At 40.6% G+C, this 16,973-nt stretch overlaps 2 protein-coding genes across 2 annotated transcripts in view; one reads left to right on the top strand and one right to left on the bottom strand.

The window, feature by feature from the left end:
- kcna4 (potassium voltage-gated channel, shaker-related subfamily, member 4) overlaps positions 1-4,004 on the bottom strand; it is a 59,952-nt gene extending 55,948 nt beyond the window's left edge. The window contains exon 1 of the mRNA XM_077518887.1: positions 578-4,004. Within this exon, the coding sequence (XP_077375013.1) occupies positions 1,561-3,639 (2,079 nt within the window). The 5' untranslated portion in view covers positions 3,640-4,004 and the 3' untranslated portion in view covers positions 578-1,560. The remainder of the gene's footprint in view (positions 1-577) is intronic.
- Positions 4,005-11,766: 7,762 nt separating this feature from the next.
- Positions 11,767-14,215, top strand: LOC144017377 (gonadotropin subunit beta-1-like). The gene is made up of 3 exons (XM_077518886.1): positions 11,767-11,916; positions 13,186-13,369; positions 13,922-14,215. The coding sequence occupies exons 2-3, from the start codon at positions 13,211-13,213 to the stop codon at positions 14,114-14,116; spliced, it is 354 nt and encodes a 117-aa protein (XP_077375012.1). The 5' UTR covers positions 11,767-11,916; positions 13,186-13,210; the 3' UTR covers positions 14,117-14,215.
- Positions 14,216-16,973: the final 2,758 nt, after the last annotated feature.

Below are 16,973 nucleotides of genomic sequence, written 5' to 3'. Positions count from 1 at the left end.
AATTGCGAAGCTTTTCATTACCATTGTGAATACCAGCCAATCGGATAGATGTGAGTCAGCTAGTCAACAATCTTGAGAAACATAAGCTTTTAGTCTCCATATATGGGTTATGAAGATGTTTCTTCACTTGAGAAAAATGTGAGCATGAACAAATATGTTGCAGCAACCATCTACTGCATATGAAATGAAACATAAGCAACTGGTCCGACATATTTATGTAGGTCAGACAGCAGAAAGAAGATTTTGCTGTTTCAACTCACTTTTAAAGCACCTGATTCAACAGTCGAGGAGATACACCAGTTCATTTACAACCAGTATTTTTTAGGACCAAAACTTGTTTTAAATATTATTTGATAGTGCTAAAAGACATGCACAATGAGGATGTGTATCATTGTATCATGCATACATGTTAAGCAAATTCATAATTGTGCTTGACTCATGGGAGAAGTGTCATTCAAATGGATGCAGAATGCAACTGATCCTATTGTAACTCAAAAGTCAATATTTAGCTGTTCATCATCATCATCATCATCATCATTAATCTAGAGATCAGGAGAAACACGATAACGCCACATACCTTGGAAGACGTCCACATCCAGATGAGATAGCAATAGTCCTCTTGAGTTAAAAAAATAAAAATAAAATCAAAATGTGCACCGAGTCCAGCTAACAAGGGGAAGTTGCTCACAACCTCCTCACAAGGAGATTCCTCAATGGAGTCTTTTTTGCTTCAGTGTTCCATTTGCTTCCGTGTAAAGGGATATTATCATTTGGAGGTGACTTACAGTAAATGTATTTGGGGACACTGCCGTCATGTGTTCATTAAAATCATGGAGGGACAAGTCCTTCCTCCAGCTGTGTTTAAATGCGGTGATTCCTGTGCTTACTTAGCTCTCATAGTTGGCGCACATGTACAGTACAACATGATTATTTCTAGCCCTGGTTTATGCGATGACTGCTAAATGCACTGCCCTTTCAGTCAGCTTCACTTCACTTCATATATTATGTTCTGGACCTCTACGAGAGTTAATCAACTTTCATGTTGAACTTTTATGACGTTTCAATTGGGGTAAGGGGATCTTTTTCTTCTAGGAAGGGGTTAAGAATGCTTTTAACTCTTTTTAATGTTTTTGAATGATCAAATAATGTCTGCCTGCACAAGTTTTGTCCATAAGAATATGTAAATCCAGCACAAATTCCTCAAGTGCAAACAAAAGGTGGCTTTACTGCATTACAGCAAATTGACCATCAATACTCTTCCTGCTGAAACTTATAAAGTGCGAGTGCAGAGCCTATCTTTTCTATAATGTCATTATATGTTTAATTTGGAAGCCAGCAAAAGTTAGATAAGTTAATTTGGCATAAATTTGTTCTAATTGTGTAAAATATGTGCAAGGAACTATCATGTGACCTGGTAACCATGGCGACCTCTAAGCTTGTTGAGGGGAGGGCAGGGGGAGCTGTGCATGGCCCGTGCGTAAAACTTGCTTGGGTGACTAAACAATATATATTTATATATTTTCTTTGGGAAAATAAAAATAAAACAAAAAATATTTGTAATCACACGTCAGTCTGAATGGATTTAGAGTTAGTACTGTTCCTTCTGCTTATGTCTGTGCCGTTGCCTTTACTGGGACTTTTGTCCAGTCCGCACAGCGACTCCGTCACCCCTTCTTCCATTTCCATGTACTCCGCTTTGTCACCCAGCGAGGAGCCGGATGGCGAGCCTTTAAATTTGCGTAAAAAGTCCGGGAAGTATGGGCATCCCGGCGGCATGCTCTCAACCACCGGTTGCGCCTGGTCTTCGTTGTTGTCGGTCTCACGGTGGTAAAAATAGTTGAAGTTGGACACTATGACCGGCACCGGTAGCGCGATGGTTAACACGCCCGCTATAGCGCACAGGGAGCCCACGATCTTGCCACCCACGGTGATGGGCTTCATGTCCCCGTAGCCCACCGTGGTCATAGTCACCACGGCCCACCAGAAGGCGTCCGGAATGCTGGTGAACTGCGAGGTGGGCTCGTCCGCCTCGGCGAAGTAAACTGCGCTGGAGAAGAGGATGACGCCGATGACCAGGAAGAAGATGAGCAGGGCCAACTCCCTCATGCTGGCGCGCAGAGTGTGGCCCAGGATCTGCAGGCCCTTGGAGTGTCTGGACAGCTTGAAGATGCGGAAGACCCTGACCAGGCGGATTATTCTCAAGATGGCGAAGCTCATCGCCTGCTGCCCGTTGCCTTGGTGCTGCGCCAGATCCGTGCCGAGGGTTATGAAGTAAGGCAAAATGGAAACAATGTCAATGGAGTTCATGATGTTTTTAAAGAACGCCGTTTTGCTGGGACTCGCAAAGAAGCGGACTATAATCTCAAAGGAGAACCAAATAATGCACACTGTCTCCACGATGAAAAAGGGGTCGTTGAAGGGGGTAAATCCGTGATCCGGCTGCGTGGAGTTGTGTCTGGCCTGCAAGTACTCTTTGTCATCCCTGAATTCGGGCAGCGTCTCCAGGCAGAAAATGACGATGGAGATGACAATAACCAGCACGGACACCACCGCGATGCCCCTGGCCGGACTGGAGCTCTCCGGATATTCGAATAGCAACCAAATTTGGCGCTTGAACTCGTCCTCCGGGAGAGGCTTCTCCTCCTCTTTGACAAAACCCTCATCCTCTCGAAACTTCAGTATCGCCTCCTCTCCAAGTTCATAAAACTTTACCTCCTCTGAGAAGATGTCAAACGGGACGTTAGCGGGTCTTTTCAAGCGCCCCCCGGACTGGTAATAGTACAGAATAGCGTCAAAACTCGGTCGGTTCCGATCGAAGAAGTACTCGTTCCTCAGCGGGTCAAAGTACCGGATGCGCTTGTCGGGGTCCCCCAGGAGAGTGTCCGGAAACTGAGTGAGAGTCTTCAGCTGAGTTTCAAACTTGAGGCCCGACACGTTGATGACAACTCTCTCGCAGCAGCCCAACTCGCCGTAAACATTTGCATATCCGGACTGAGGACGTCTGTCAGTAATCGAGACAGTTTCGTCATCATCATCAGCATCATCATCATCATCATCCATGTCGCACAGAAAACTGGACCTCTTGGTTCCCCGCTCCTCCTCCTCCTCGTCCTCCTCCTCTTCCTCTGCGCCCTCTTCCTCTTCGATCATGATGTCCTCCTCGGATCCGAGCAGCGCCAGTTCGGAGTGGCGCAGGTCCCCGCCGAGAGTAGTCCGGCTGCGTCTCCACCGTGCGACGCCGTGTTGCTTTTTGCGCTCTCTGAGGAGTCTCTGCTTCTCGGGATCCTGAGAGGAGGTGGAGGAGGAGGAGGAGGAGGGGCGCGAGGCGGTACCGCCGCTGCTAATGTTGGCGCTGGAGGAGGCGGCGCGAGACGGATGCTGGCGGTTGTTAAGGAGATGCGCGCCCGATGAGGCGGAGGTGGTTGTGGTCGTGGATGAAGAGGTGGACCCCACAGAGCCGACGCCACCCCCGTCCGCTCCGGATCCGCTCTCGGCCGCCGCCGCCGCCGCTGCCGCCGCTCTAGATTGGGCCGCCTGGCGCTCCCTCTCTCGCTCCCTCTCCCGGGCGCGGGCTTGGGCATACCCGTACGGCAGGTGGCTGTTGCACCCGCCGTCCGCGCCCACCATTGCAAACTCCATTTTAAGTCAGAAGGTTAGGTCCGAAGCTGGGAAGGAGCCCAGTGGTTATAAGTTGAAGCTGAACCAATCAGATGTGGATCAAAACAAGAGCCCACACAGTCAGATCCATACTGCGTGTGCGCTCACTAATGATATTTAGACACAGGCCCCCAGTATTTTATGACATCATTTCCCCTGCAAAGGTGAGGGCCGCGGGGGCCCGGCCTGTTACGCACACACTTGAAGCAGCAGCCTTGATGTGGTCAGCATTGTGAGTCACACACAGTATCTTTGGTGGTCTCCATCAGGTGGTTAATTCCACCACATGCGTCTTTTGATCCGCTTTGCCTTGGTCACTACCGGTTGCCATTTTATGAGAGACACTTAAAAAAAAAAAAAAAAAAAAAAAAAGGGATCCTTGCTGTTATATTATGGCTCTGATGACTACATCCTCTGTCTGGAACTGCAAGAAAATAACGAATAGTTAGTACAGTTCAGATATTATTATTATGCAGTGGAGAAACTTCATTGTATTATTTTAGCGGTTGGGGTATTCATAAATCAATGTTACGCGCCTTTCCCCCTCGCTGTTTATTTATAGCTCCGAACATTTATACTCACATGTTAAAATGAAGCAAACGCCTCCCAGACGTATCAGCCGGCGGGCGATTGGGTGCGCAATAGGTGAGGATGCACTTCCCAAATCTCCGTGTCTGTTTTGGATATAATCTGACTAATCCCTTTTCGTAGCCATGCAAGCAGCGACCCCCTCATCCACTATACATCCATGCAGCTCTGACGCACTCTGAGAAGGGCACTTTTTGGCTGCGTGTCGACGTCTCAATTCAACAGGATCTGTTGCGACTTCAGCCCACTGTATCGGCTCCATCGCCACAGCCCCTCTTCAATGCAGGCGCTGGCAAAGGTTTAAAAAGGTGTGCGAGCGTCGATGTGACATCGATGACAGCCGCGCGCGGCTCAGGCGAATGCATGCGAGGATGGGCAAAAGTTTACCTTCACCCCGGTGTATGAAAACGGCCCCTTGCATGGCGGAGTTTGAGTATCACACATCTGTCTGTCTGCATCTGTATCCCTACCTATCCTCCTGTATCCCCTCCCGTGTGCGCGCGAACGCGAGTGCGCGTGTGTGGCGGAGAGCCTCTCGGTGCGAGACAGGGGCGCTCTTACTGCAGAGCGTGCAGGCGGTGCTCGGTCCTCCCCCAGTGGATGCACTAGGTCACTGCCACCGTGCTGCAGTCTCACACCTCTGCACCCTCTGTTCTTCCTATACCCAAAAGTCATCAATTAGTCGTGTACAACACTTCATTAAGGATGGAAATTGGCAGGGAGGAGGAATGTGAGGTCAGCCATATATGTCACTTTATGATGTTTAATCCCTAGTGTGCATGTGGAGCAGCTGAACAACTGAGCACTCAATTTCCCCTGGGATCTATATCCGCCTATCTGCAGTATATCCGTCTATATCCATCTATTAATAGTAATGAGGTTGTTCCATGTTGTTTAGCAACACGTGAATTTTCCTGTTACCTGTTTGGAAAAAGTCAGACTCCAAACAAATAATAAGTTAATAAATTACAACGCAGAGATTGTGCGTGGATGCTGAAAAATGCAGTCACTGCAATGGTCAAAGAAAGAAGTGAGTTGAGGAATATTCGTATGTGGGACTTACCCAATGACCTCTTAAAGTGGAAGTCAACACCCACACTTTCTTTACAAAATATTTTCTATGCAGCCACACTAGTCGAAACACAGCATTCTTATTAAGATTGACTTTTTGGAATATGAATTAAGCAGCAAAATCCACACTTTTTTTCCTATCTTAGAGTGCAACCATTTTGCCACTTGCTGTTGACGGAAAATGACATCATCAGCTTATAGTTGTTTGTTTGTTAACAATCTATTTTCTTTTCTGTTTTATCTTCATTTTTTTAGAGCTGTCAAACAAATGTTTTAATCAAATTAATCACATCTTGGAATTTTGATTAATCACAATTAATCACTTAATTAAAAATTATTTGTTAATTCTTTCTACATTTAACTCATTCGCGCCCAGCTATTTTCAAAGAAGCAATCCCGTTCGCTCCCGGCTGTTTTACTGGATTTTGACTGATTTTGCAAGGCCCACAGAATATTTTGTTCTCTTCTTTCATCAGGAAAAAAAAGTACATTTCTGTTTCTGTTTTGCAGCAATTAGGATTAGAATATATCTAAGTTTCATCAATTTTCACAAATCTATTTAGAATTGTGAGCAATTGAGCTTTATTTTCAACACAGCCCTGGTTGATTTCCTTTGCTCTGCTGCCACCTGCTGGCCGTTTGTGTAATAACTACAATTTCAGCTGAGAGGCTGCATCAAAGCCTTCTGTATGCTGGAGTACAATATATACTTGCAGTATTTCTGTTTATCATAGCCTATTAGTATTTCTGTTAATACCATTACTGTTGTCATCATCTCCATCCTATTATTTTAGTACAGTACTCTTTATTAACTGATAATTTAATCTATTCTTACCTATAATATTACAACAAGTGGCACCTTAAGGCAGGGGTGGCGAGATCCGGTCCTCGAGGGCCACATTCCTGCTGGTTTTGGATATTTCCCTTCTTCAACACAGCTGATTCATGATCAGCTCATCAGCAAGCTCTGCAGAATCCCGATAACGAGCCTGTTAATTGGAATCAGCTGCACTTCGAGTAGGGAAATCTATAAAACCTGCAGGACTCCGGCCCTCGAGGACCGCAGTTTGCCACCCCTGCTCTAGCATTAAAAGAAATACAAAAACAAAACAAAAAAACGTATAAATATGTCTTTGGGATACTTAAAACATTTTTTAAAAAACATATTTATACATATTTGGGAGCAAATGAGTTAATGTTATGAGGATGTCTTCAACATTTTTTGATCCACTGCACCCTCTCATCTTCCTCTTTTTCTAATCAGTTAATTATTGCATCTTTTAAAATGGAAAAAAATAAAAAATTGACCCCAGTAGTTTGACATGTACAAATATTCTGAATGTCATATGCGAACATGGGCGGCACGGTGGCTGACTGGTTAGCACGTCTACGTCCCAGTTCTGAGGACTCTGGTTCAAGTCTAGGCTCCGGCCTTCCTGGGTGGAGTTTGCATGTTCTCCCCGAGCCCGCATGGGTCTTCTCCGGGTACTCCGGTCTCCTCCCACATTCCAAAGACATGCATGGCAAGTTAATTGGGCGCTCCGAATTGTCCCTCGGTGTGCTTGTGAGTGTGGATGGTTGTTAGTCTCTGTGTGCCCTGCGATTGGCTGGAGACCAGTCCAGGGTGTCCCCCGCCTACTGCCCAGAGCCAGCTGAGATAGGTGCCAGCACCCCCTGCAACCCTTGTAAGGAATAAGCGGTCAAGAAAATGGATGGATGGATGGATATGCAAACATTTATTAAATGCTTTACTTTAATGCATGCAGTTTATATTTATTGCTCAAATACAACCTGTGCTACCTTTAACATAACCATCCGCTGTCAAGCTAAAGGATCATCTGCGATCAAAATTAGTGTGATTAATCTGCGTTAATTCATGATTAATACGATTATTTTTTGTGATTAATCAATGAGTTAATGCTTTGATAGAACTAATTTATTTATGTATTTAGTTATTTATATATCGGTCATGATTCGAAAATTGGCCGGTCGTTTGGGAAACTGCCAAAATTCCCAATGGCCAATCCACGCCTGCTGCTCGATAATCAACAACACATAAACAGAAGTTTGCACAAGCATCTCATCCATACCACTGGCACAAAAAGTCTTCTCAGACATACTGTGACAGTAAATTCCTTATGTTTTATTGCACTTTAAGGTTTAATGCAGTTGTGCAGGTAGTCTGTGGGTATACGTGCTCAGCACTGTGGTACTTAATCAGTATGTTGTCCACGATGCCTATTCCCTCTGAATTGTACAATTAATCTGACTGAAACACTAATTAGAATGAGAACAGCTTGTCAATGCTGACTATAAAGTCACCAGAAAATTTCCCTATTTCCCCTAAGGAGCCATTCTCAAGGGAAACATCCTAAAGTGATCATTTGGTTTCCAGTGCACTCTCAAATTGCACCATCTTCATGATATCAATGGAAATGCATTAAAACAAATACTGTATCTTAGCACAAGGGGGGGATGTCACGCCGCTAGTGATAGACATTGACACGACAGAGTGGAAACTGCACAGGTGCCAAGTATGTTTGAGTGCAATGGAGAAGCACAACAGGTGCAAGTTGCTGACAATGTATGTCTGCATGATGCATAGAGGATGACACAACTCATATTATATAGTTACCGCTACCGGTAAGTTTAATCAGCAGAGAAACCTAGCATTGGGAGACCTCTGCCTCGGAATTGTAATTTCCTAAAAGTGTAAACAATACTGCAGCCAAAGGCTTGTGTGACATTAATACTTACAAATAACGAACCCTTAAATTATTAGGAAGATTGGACTTTTTTATTTTATTTTTTTTACATCATCTATTAATGATTCTTTGTAGTCTTCCATCATTTGAAATCCTGCTGAACCATTCACCGTTTGCAAGTAGTAATGCTTACTTTACAGTTCAAGGTCAAAAGGATTAGCCAAATGGTTATAATTTATATCAGACCCGAAATCAAGATCAAATGTTGTAGGCCTATTAGTAGGCCTATGTGGGTTTTTTTTTCTGTTAAACTGTTTCATCGTCATTACTTGAACTACAAAATGTCAAAAGCTTTTCAGTTGCATATGATGCACTCCTTACTGCCAACTGACAACAGCATGCAATGACAATTACAGTTTAACAGTTTAGGTGCAGCCAAGTTGGCAATTTATGTATTTGCCACAATAAGTATCAGTCAGAAAGATATTAAAGCCATCATAACAATTTCCAGCTCTTGTTTAAATGTAAAATATGGTGATGTTTAATAACATTTACATTCACAAATATGGTGTAAATGTGTTCTGAGTTCTTTATCATTGTGCAATCTGTTATTTGAATAAGTTTTCAGTCTATTTTTTTTTTTTTTTTTACACTTAAGTGGTAAACATGGCTACAGCTGCTCACTTCTCCAGCAGTTTTACCTATTGTGCATTTTGTGTCATACAACTTCGATTTCCAGACAATAATGTCTGGAACAGATAGGTGAGACCGGGGCTAGTTGTATCACTTTTTATAGTTTTCCAAGATATATATATATATATATATATATATATATATATATATATATATATATATATATATATATATATATATATATATATATATATATCTTGGAATCAATATATCATATATAAACAAAATGTATACCAGATGGAAGACAAAAGTCTTAGGTATATGTTTTGTATTCATGTCATTTTCATACTTTGTGTTAGTGAAAAGTTACAAGCCATCAAATAGGGGGTGTGAATATGTGACATGTTGCCCCATCAATGGGTAAGTTGTCACACTATGTGAGGTAAGATGACTTCGATGATTTCGCAACTAATAAAACAAGGACAAAATTATCCTTTTTTTTTTCCTGTTTTTTGTTTTTATTTTGTTTTTTACAGCCAGAGGAATTGTTTATCATCGATCTTAAAAATTTACCCTAGTCACTGAGTAAACTTTAACATAAAATATTATGAAATAGATTAAAGTCCTGAATAACTGCTGGAATGTAGGTCAAAACTCTCAGCCTCAAATGCCAGTTTTGCTTCCCTTATGCTGGAAATTTAAGATTAAATTGACTTTTAAAAAATAAAGCATTTCGGCGAATGGAACGATGGGTCATCATGAAACTTAAACCAGTCCTGACATGTGGGCATACTGAAGTTCCAACAACTTTTTAAACAATGAAACAAAGTCTGGCAAACTAATTTCCTCACTCTTCAGACTCATGTGAAGAACAATTCTGTCTTACGAAAACAGAGGTGCAATTTTCATTGGCCCATTCTTTGCATATGTGACAACAAAACCCAAATTGACTGAGACAAGTTGCCCCAAACTACCACATTGGCTAATACTCGCTCTAGTTTAAAGTGAGCTTAAAATAGAGCAGAGACTGAGGCATGACAAGATGCCTGAATCTCTCCTCTAACAATTCCATATGATTTACTGCTAGAATTTATCTATGTACGACGGCTGCTTATGAAATTGAAGTAGTTTTTGTACTATGGGTTGTGCAAAACAGATAACTGGCACTCATCTCAGCTCAGAATGTGCTATTCTCTTCTCAGACAGTCCACAACCCCTGACCATTTATACGAAGAAAACTAGTGTTCCACTTTTTTGTTGCGCCCTCTGGTAGAGAAGAACATTGCAATGTGACAACTTACCCGCGATACAACTAGCCCCGATCTCCTACAGTGTTAATATTCCCGTCACAATTAGTTAAAAAAAAAAAAAAACGTGAATGAATAAAATATTATTTTTCATGATCACACCCTTACAATGCATACTGTGAATTAAAGGACAAGTGCCAACACTTGCTTAAAAAGATACTCACAAATGATTAACAGTGATTTCATGCACTGGTGATTTCTGTTTGAGTCTTTAAAGGTAGCAGTTCCGAGGAGGACATAGGTGACACTTTATAAAGGTCCTTTTCGTTTCGGTGGTATTTCAGCAAAATGCACTGAGTCTCTGGAGGCTGCAAACATAGACAGAGCCATGCCAAGCCTGCAGCCCTGTACAGTTTAACTGTGCCTGCAAGCTTGACCAGTTTGTGATGCAGATTTGAAAATTTCCAGGGTTTTTGTTGTTGTTTTTGTTGTTGTTTTTATATAAATTAATGAAAATATCTGTTTTTCATCATTTTTCATGGGGCCAATTATATGTTGACTGATGTTTTGTGCACCAAATTGGAGTCGGGGTGTGCCATATGCGTATGTGGCCTACAACATGTGTCACGTGGACACGTGTGCTTGTCGAGAACCTGGAAAAGAAGACAAGTTGTGGGTGTTAGGACAGCTACAAGTCATAGAATGTTTTATAATACGTGAGTAGCAGAGAAAAAACAATTGCTACTGAAATGGATTGGAATATAAATATAATATAATGCAATAAAATAATAATGTAAGTAATATGACATCCCCTTCAGTTATCTGTATTTCATCGTTGTTGTTGAAGTCAGCAGACTGTTGTTATGTTACGTCGAAACAAATAGAACTGCAACCATTTTGTCCCTGAGTCTTCAACTAAACTGGTGAGCTGTGGCAGCAGTCAAGAAGTTTCGCCCACTGGGAAGGCTCTGCGCTACCAAACAGTGGAGCACATGTTCAGTCTCCAACGTCGCCGGGATTATCTTGAAATGTAGATCTTGGGGCAAAAAAAGTTTAGACACGTCCAATTTACATTATGTCATTATTTATTCAATAACTTATAATTTTATTTCATTGTTTTATCCATACAGAGGAGGCATATATAGTTATAATATGTGGCATCTTTAAGCAAACTTTTGCGTATCATTTAAGTATCTCGAGGTCAGGCAGAATATCCTCTTTTTTGGAAATCAAAGTATCGTCACTTATTTAGCTACTTATGACATTTTATTGTAGCTTGCTTCGTTCCTGGTGAGTCGCTTCAGCTACCTTCAATGAAGAATAGCTCGTAGCTTAACTCACGACAAAAGTTTGCCCAAAACTCCAAACTGTACTTACTGTACTGACTCGAGAAATTGCACACTTAACCTTAAACTCTAGCTAACTAAGTATGTTTAAAATGAAATGAAACAGAGCACCCAAACACATCTATCCATCCATTTTCTTAAACGCATATTCTCATGAGGTTTGCAGGTGAGTTGAAACCAATATTTTGGAAAAGAGGAGGGGTTAATCCCCACGAATATTTGGAGCTTGGGTACATGCAAATAAACATGAAAACCCAGAACCACAGAAGGAAAACAAGCTTACTAACGTAATTACCAAAACAATGGAAAAACATTGAGTGATTACTGGTGCATGTCTTGGGATTTTCCATTTTCTGTGGGAGCAGATGACAAGTTTATTTTTTTTGTGGTTGGTCCAAACCTTCCAAGAGATGCGATCCACTCCTCCTACATACACGTAGGAGGAAAGGCCTTACCTGATCTGGTAAGGGAAAAAGAGGAGGATTGACCATGTCAATGCTTGGACTAAACAAGTGGAAAAACAACACAGAGCTAAAGCTGACGAGATTAAGAGAATTTACTGTAAGGGCGACCGTATTTAAGAGTGTGGGGAGAGCCAAAGCGCCATCGATGTTTTAGACATTAAGACATCAGGAGGAAGTTGTAAGCGATAAAAGCCACTTCAAAAAGGTATGACTTTGGGGAAATGTGAGACTTCGTGGTGAAATTTATCTTTATCTCGTCATTATTTTAATCACAGCTATAACAGGTATCTCAATAGCGCATGGAGAATGTACTTTTTTTCCCCTTTTTTTTGATGCATGCAAATGAATGATAAATGTGTGTGCCATGTCTGTAACTGATGATTCAGTGTGTCTGTTTTAAAATTTGCATGTTTTGGGGCATATTAATGAATTTTAAATCTTTTATGCATCCAGATATTTAAAATTTAAGTGAGTTGGTATTGGGTCATGTTGACTGTCAAACAAAGGATGTTTTTGTTATCACACACTCAAGAGACTGTGTGAAAAGTCAATATGATTTTTTTTCAGAGCCGATCGGATCTATTGTATGTCCATTGTGAACTCGGGTTGGGTTTAAAGAAATCGAATAATCGATATCGTTTTCCTTTTCAAGTCCAATATTCATCCATAATCCCATGAATCGATTATTTAAAAATCTCATTATTTTTTCCCAATAAATTCTTAAGAGAATATAATTTTAAAAGATGTTTTTTTTTTGTACACTTTTCATGAAATTTACTGTTCACATGAATTTAAAAGTAGTTTCTTAAATATATGAAAGACCAGACTTATTGCACATTAAGACAATTTAGAATCTTTTAAGTTTATATTTACAATTATTAAATTAGAATTATGACAATATTTCATCTCATTCTTGCTGATGTCAATGTTTGTGTAACAAACACTTAACACGTGTTAATTTCATTAATAAACAAAATCTAATTTTACCAGTTACAAAATTTACTTTGGAACTTAACATTTGTGAAGTTTTTATCATGTCCTTGACATTTAAGAAGAACTGATGCTCCATAAATTAATTGATATTGGATTGAAGAGAAATTTATTTAATCGAATCTGAAAAAATCAATATTGAATCGAACTGAACTCTCAAAATTGAATCGATTGAAGAAATTAGAATCGATACACAGCCCTATTATTACCTAAGGGCTGGTCGAGCCAATTAGGAGCCAGGAATTGTGGTTGAACCCTCTCAAACCAAGAAACCATTAAAAACGGGTTCTTGGATTTAGAGCAAACAAAACAATAACAGTTCTGTGTATTACTTTGGAGGTTTGATATTTCTAGAGGTAAAAAAAACATTATCTGACTAAACATTAACAGCTCTAAATGATTCCCCCCCAATTACAAAAAATTGTTTGCCATCACTCAGATTTTCTTACATGACTTCTTTTAATGTTATATGCTCTTATGGCAGACGCCTGTGCTGCACTCCTCAAAGGATGCAGCTCGTTGTCATGGCAACAGTGCTGGCGCTGGCAGGTGCCAGTAAGCGTTGCAGTTTCGGCTGCTCCCTGCAAAACGTCAGCATCCCTGTGGAGAGCTGTGGCAAAACTGAATACGTCTACACCACCATATGTGAAGGATATTGCTACAATGAGGTAATAGCAAATTCTAAATGTTAATGACAGCTAAGCCTGAGCTTGATTGCTTAACTCATTCACTCCCAACCATTTTCACTTAAGTGTTTTCCTGGATTTTGACTGATTTTTCAAGGCCCGCGAAATATTATGTTCTATTGCTAGAAAAATATGGAACATACCAAAAGAGAGATTAGAGTCTCTTCTCTTATCAGGGAAAAATAGTATATTCCTATCAATTTCCGCTGTGCAGCAATTAGTAATAGAACATAGCTAAGTTTCATCATTTTTCTCAATTCTGCTTAGAACTGTGGGAAAATTGTGGGAGTTTTAACATGGCCTGGTTGATCTCTTATACTCTGCTGCCACTCAACCATTTTCTGCAGTAGAGAGACTGCATAAAAGCCTTCTCTATGCTCTGGCATAAAAAAAACAACAAAAAACGTATAAATACGTCTTTGGGACACTTAAACATTTAAAATATGACGTATTTATACGTTTTTTGGGAGCTAATGAGTTAATTTAGAGAATTGTCACAGCATCACAAACAACTAGCTACCGTTCTGTCCGCAGGATCCAGTCTACATGTCCCCCGTGAAACGGGCCAAACAGTACGTCTGCAATGGGGACTGGATCACCTACGAGGTGAAATACATCCGAGGTTGTTCAGAGGGTGTTACCTACCCGGTGGCCAAAAACTGCCAGTGCACTTCATGTGATGAAGACAACACAGACTGTGGACGTGTTTCTTCGATCAGCTGTTTTTAAAAGCTCTTTTAATTTGAACCTTGAAAATGGAAAAAAAAAAGAAAAAAAAAGTGTCTTTCTGTATGTGAAATGTGAAAAAATAAATCAAACTACAACTTGTTGATTGTTGCTTTGTGTAAAAGATCATAGAAATGGGAGGAAAGGGAAAACAAATTCAACATACTTTATTGAACATCAAAAATGCAGAATAATATAGCGATTGCATAAAACAATTTTTTAGTTTGTTTAGTGGACCAATCATCCCCCATCCCACCATCTCGCATATGGCAGGTTAACAGATATAGTGCAAAAGAATAGAAAGTAAGCAAACCAATTTATCCATCCTCCTTGAGCCATGGTGCAGGTGTTTGTGTGTTCCAGTGATTGTAGCAGATAAGTTGTTGGGGGCAGTATGCCCCTGGTAGGGTCACCCAGGGCAAACAGGTCCTAGGAAAAGGGACCAGACAAGGCTCAGCTCAAAAACCCTCAATGAAGAAAAACAGCCAAGACGAGAGGTGGGGCTTGATTGCAAGTGCCTGTTGGATTGGTCTGTACTTATGGGACCCGACTGGTAGACAAATTAGGCTCCCTTTTCATAGCTGACCACCTGTGCGAGTCTGGGAGAGAGGAGAGGCCATGGGGATCAGGTGTAATGTGAGCAAGCTGGCAGTCGAAGGCGATCAGCTTGCTCTATAGGTTGTGAACGCCACTTCTCTGGCAGGGAAAGAGCCTGAGTCGCATGTCTTGGACACTCATGTGAAGAGAAAGGCGAAGTTGTCAAGTGACCACCACCTGGTGGTGTGTTGGTTCAATTACAATACTGATAAATGTATTCAATACAGTTTGAGGCGGCCATGGCTCAGGAAGCTGGAGTAGGTTAACTTAACCAAGTATGGCTCCAAAGGATGGGGGAAAAAACAAACAAAAAACAATCTCAATTGCAACCTTAAAAAAATCAAAATAAAGACATGATGTTTAAAGAGAAAGAATCGTAGTCAGGCAGAAGATACTGATAAATTAAATTCTAGCAAATTCTTTCCATTGCAGTAAGAGTTTCCAGGGAATTTGAAAGCCTCTTCGTAGCATGAGAAAGAAGCATGACCTTTATTTTGATAGCATCATATAGACAACTATGTAAAAAAGAGGCGCAGACTACAAACATTCACAGCAAAGTCTGATTTTCTTTGGCGTGTCAAACTCAAAAGTTACAAAGCCATTCAACACTTCAAACGTTTAAAAGTGGGAGGAGACTGAATGGCAATTAGTTTCCAGTAGCAATTAGCTCATAATCAGTTTTTTGTTAATGCCACGCCCTGAGTGATGCACTTGGTGATGATAATCAATCATCAACATTGATGTGTGACTCCTTGATAAATTTTTTTTTTTTTTTTAAATTACTGGCTGTTTAATGCCACACAGAGTGCAAATCAGCATTATTCAGCATTTTTTTTTTTTTTTTTACCCTGAATATGCCTTGATCATCCAAAAATCAACTCAATTAGTTTGGTGCGACTTGCTGGACTTAACTCTTGCCATAATTTCTTCTTTGCCTAGAATGAATGAATAATTAATTAATTTTAATGACATGCTTCCCATTGAACAAGGCTCATGATAGTAACTTCACCCTCGGTGCTTGGTTGTCAAGCCTTTGAACTACTAAAAACGTTTTAAGTCACTTCTGTGTCACTTTTTTGTCTCCATAGAGAAGATTTAACTCTAGACCAGTAGAGTAAAACAACCAGAAGAGCAGCTCAATTACATTTTCTCCTCAACTTCAGCATGGTCTTACCTTACACTCCCAAATCATTTCAAGCAGTCCATGGCAGTTAGAAACAAATTTATGTAGATGTAGCCTGCCAGAGCTACAGATCTTGCCTTGCCTAATGACTACTAGCTACATTGCTTCTTCTGTTGCCACACTTACCAGATTGTCATCCATGTAAAAGTTGTTTTTGATAAAGCGATTCATCTTCTTAACTGCCTCTGAGTGTTTCCCAAGTGAAGGTTCTTCTTTGCAGTGTTTTCTGCTTCTTGTAGTGCAAGCCTTTCTTGTTCTCAGGTTGAAGAATATCATGTTCCTGATTTTCATGTTCCATTTCGTCTCAGAGTTTCAAAGCTGATCTAGTTGCAGCCAATTCTGATGCTGCTTATTTGTTTCCTCGTAGAAGACAGACACGAATGTGTTTATCCTCCACTTGACCCTTAGAATGATGAAGATGCAGAAACTGAATGACCATTGTGATTGTTCTTTGATAGAATGATTCTCTTTCTCAGGCCAGTTCGACCTTGGAAAGAACAATATAGTCCATGTTCAACAATTGAATAAGTCTAAAGCTGCTACACAATTGAGAGTTAATCTTTTTTTTTTTTTTGCAGGAGCGTGAAATTGGTGTTGGTCACTTAAGGGAAGCTGTGGGGTAAATCTCATAATATTGCATTGTGTGACATTTTTTTACTCAGGAAAGTCTGCTACAGCATTATAACAGGAGGTACAATAAGAACATTACAAATGTCATAGTACAAGAAGGCTGTGTATAGTCAGGTTCATACATATACTGTATATTGAATGTGTTTGTGTCAGCATTATCATCATCATCATCTATAACATTTACATTGTTTAATTCATGTCAGAGAGAAATACAATGCCAGACTTGATACCTGTCTGAAAACTAGTTGTGACTCATGAATGCCAGAATAATGTGAGAAAGATTTTGATTAGAATTTTTTTTCATTACTTAGTTCAGTTTTGAGTTTACAGGAATATTATCATGCTAAACCCAGATGATGACAGCATGTCTCTGTAAGCTTCTGACATGTTTATTGGCAACATCATGAGTTAGAGACACGCCTGTGGTTCTATTTAAAAGCACCTAGAAAC

The sequence above is a fragment of the Festucalex cinctus genome, chromosome 4 (genome assembly GCF_051991245.1).
Source record: "Festucalex cinctus isolate MCC-2025b chromosome 4, RoL_Fcin_1.0, whole genome shotgun sequence".
Lineage (NCBI taxonomy): Eukaryota > Metazoa > Chordata > Actinopteri > Syngnathiformes > Syngnathidae > Festucalex > Festucalex cinctus.
Note: the sequence above shows the minus strand (reverse complement) of the source record. Positions and strands in the feature narration are given on the sequence as shown.

Bases quoted from the DNA above. Each gene is read 5' to 3' on its own strand.
- LOC144017377 (XM_077518886.1), top strand. From the start codon at position 13,211: ATGCAGCTCGTTGTCATGGCAACAGTGCTGGCGCTGGCAGGTGCCAGT. The intron at 13,370-13,921 runs GTAATAGCAAAT...TTCTGTCCGCAG, and splicing joins AAGGATATTGCTACAATGAG to GATCCAGTCTACATGTCCCC.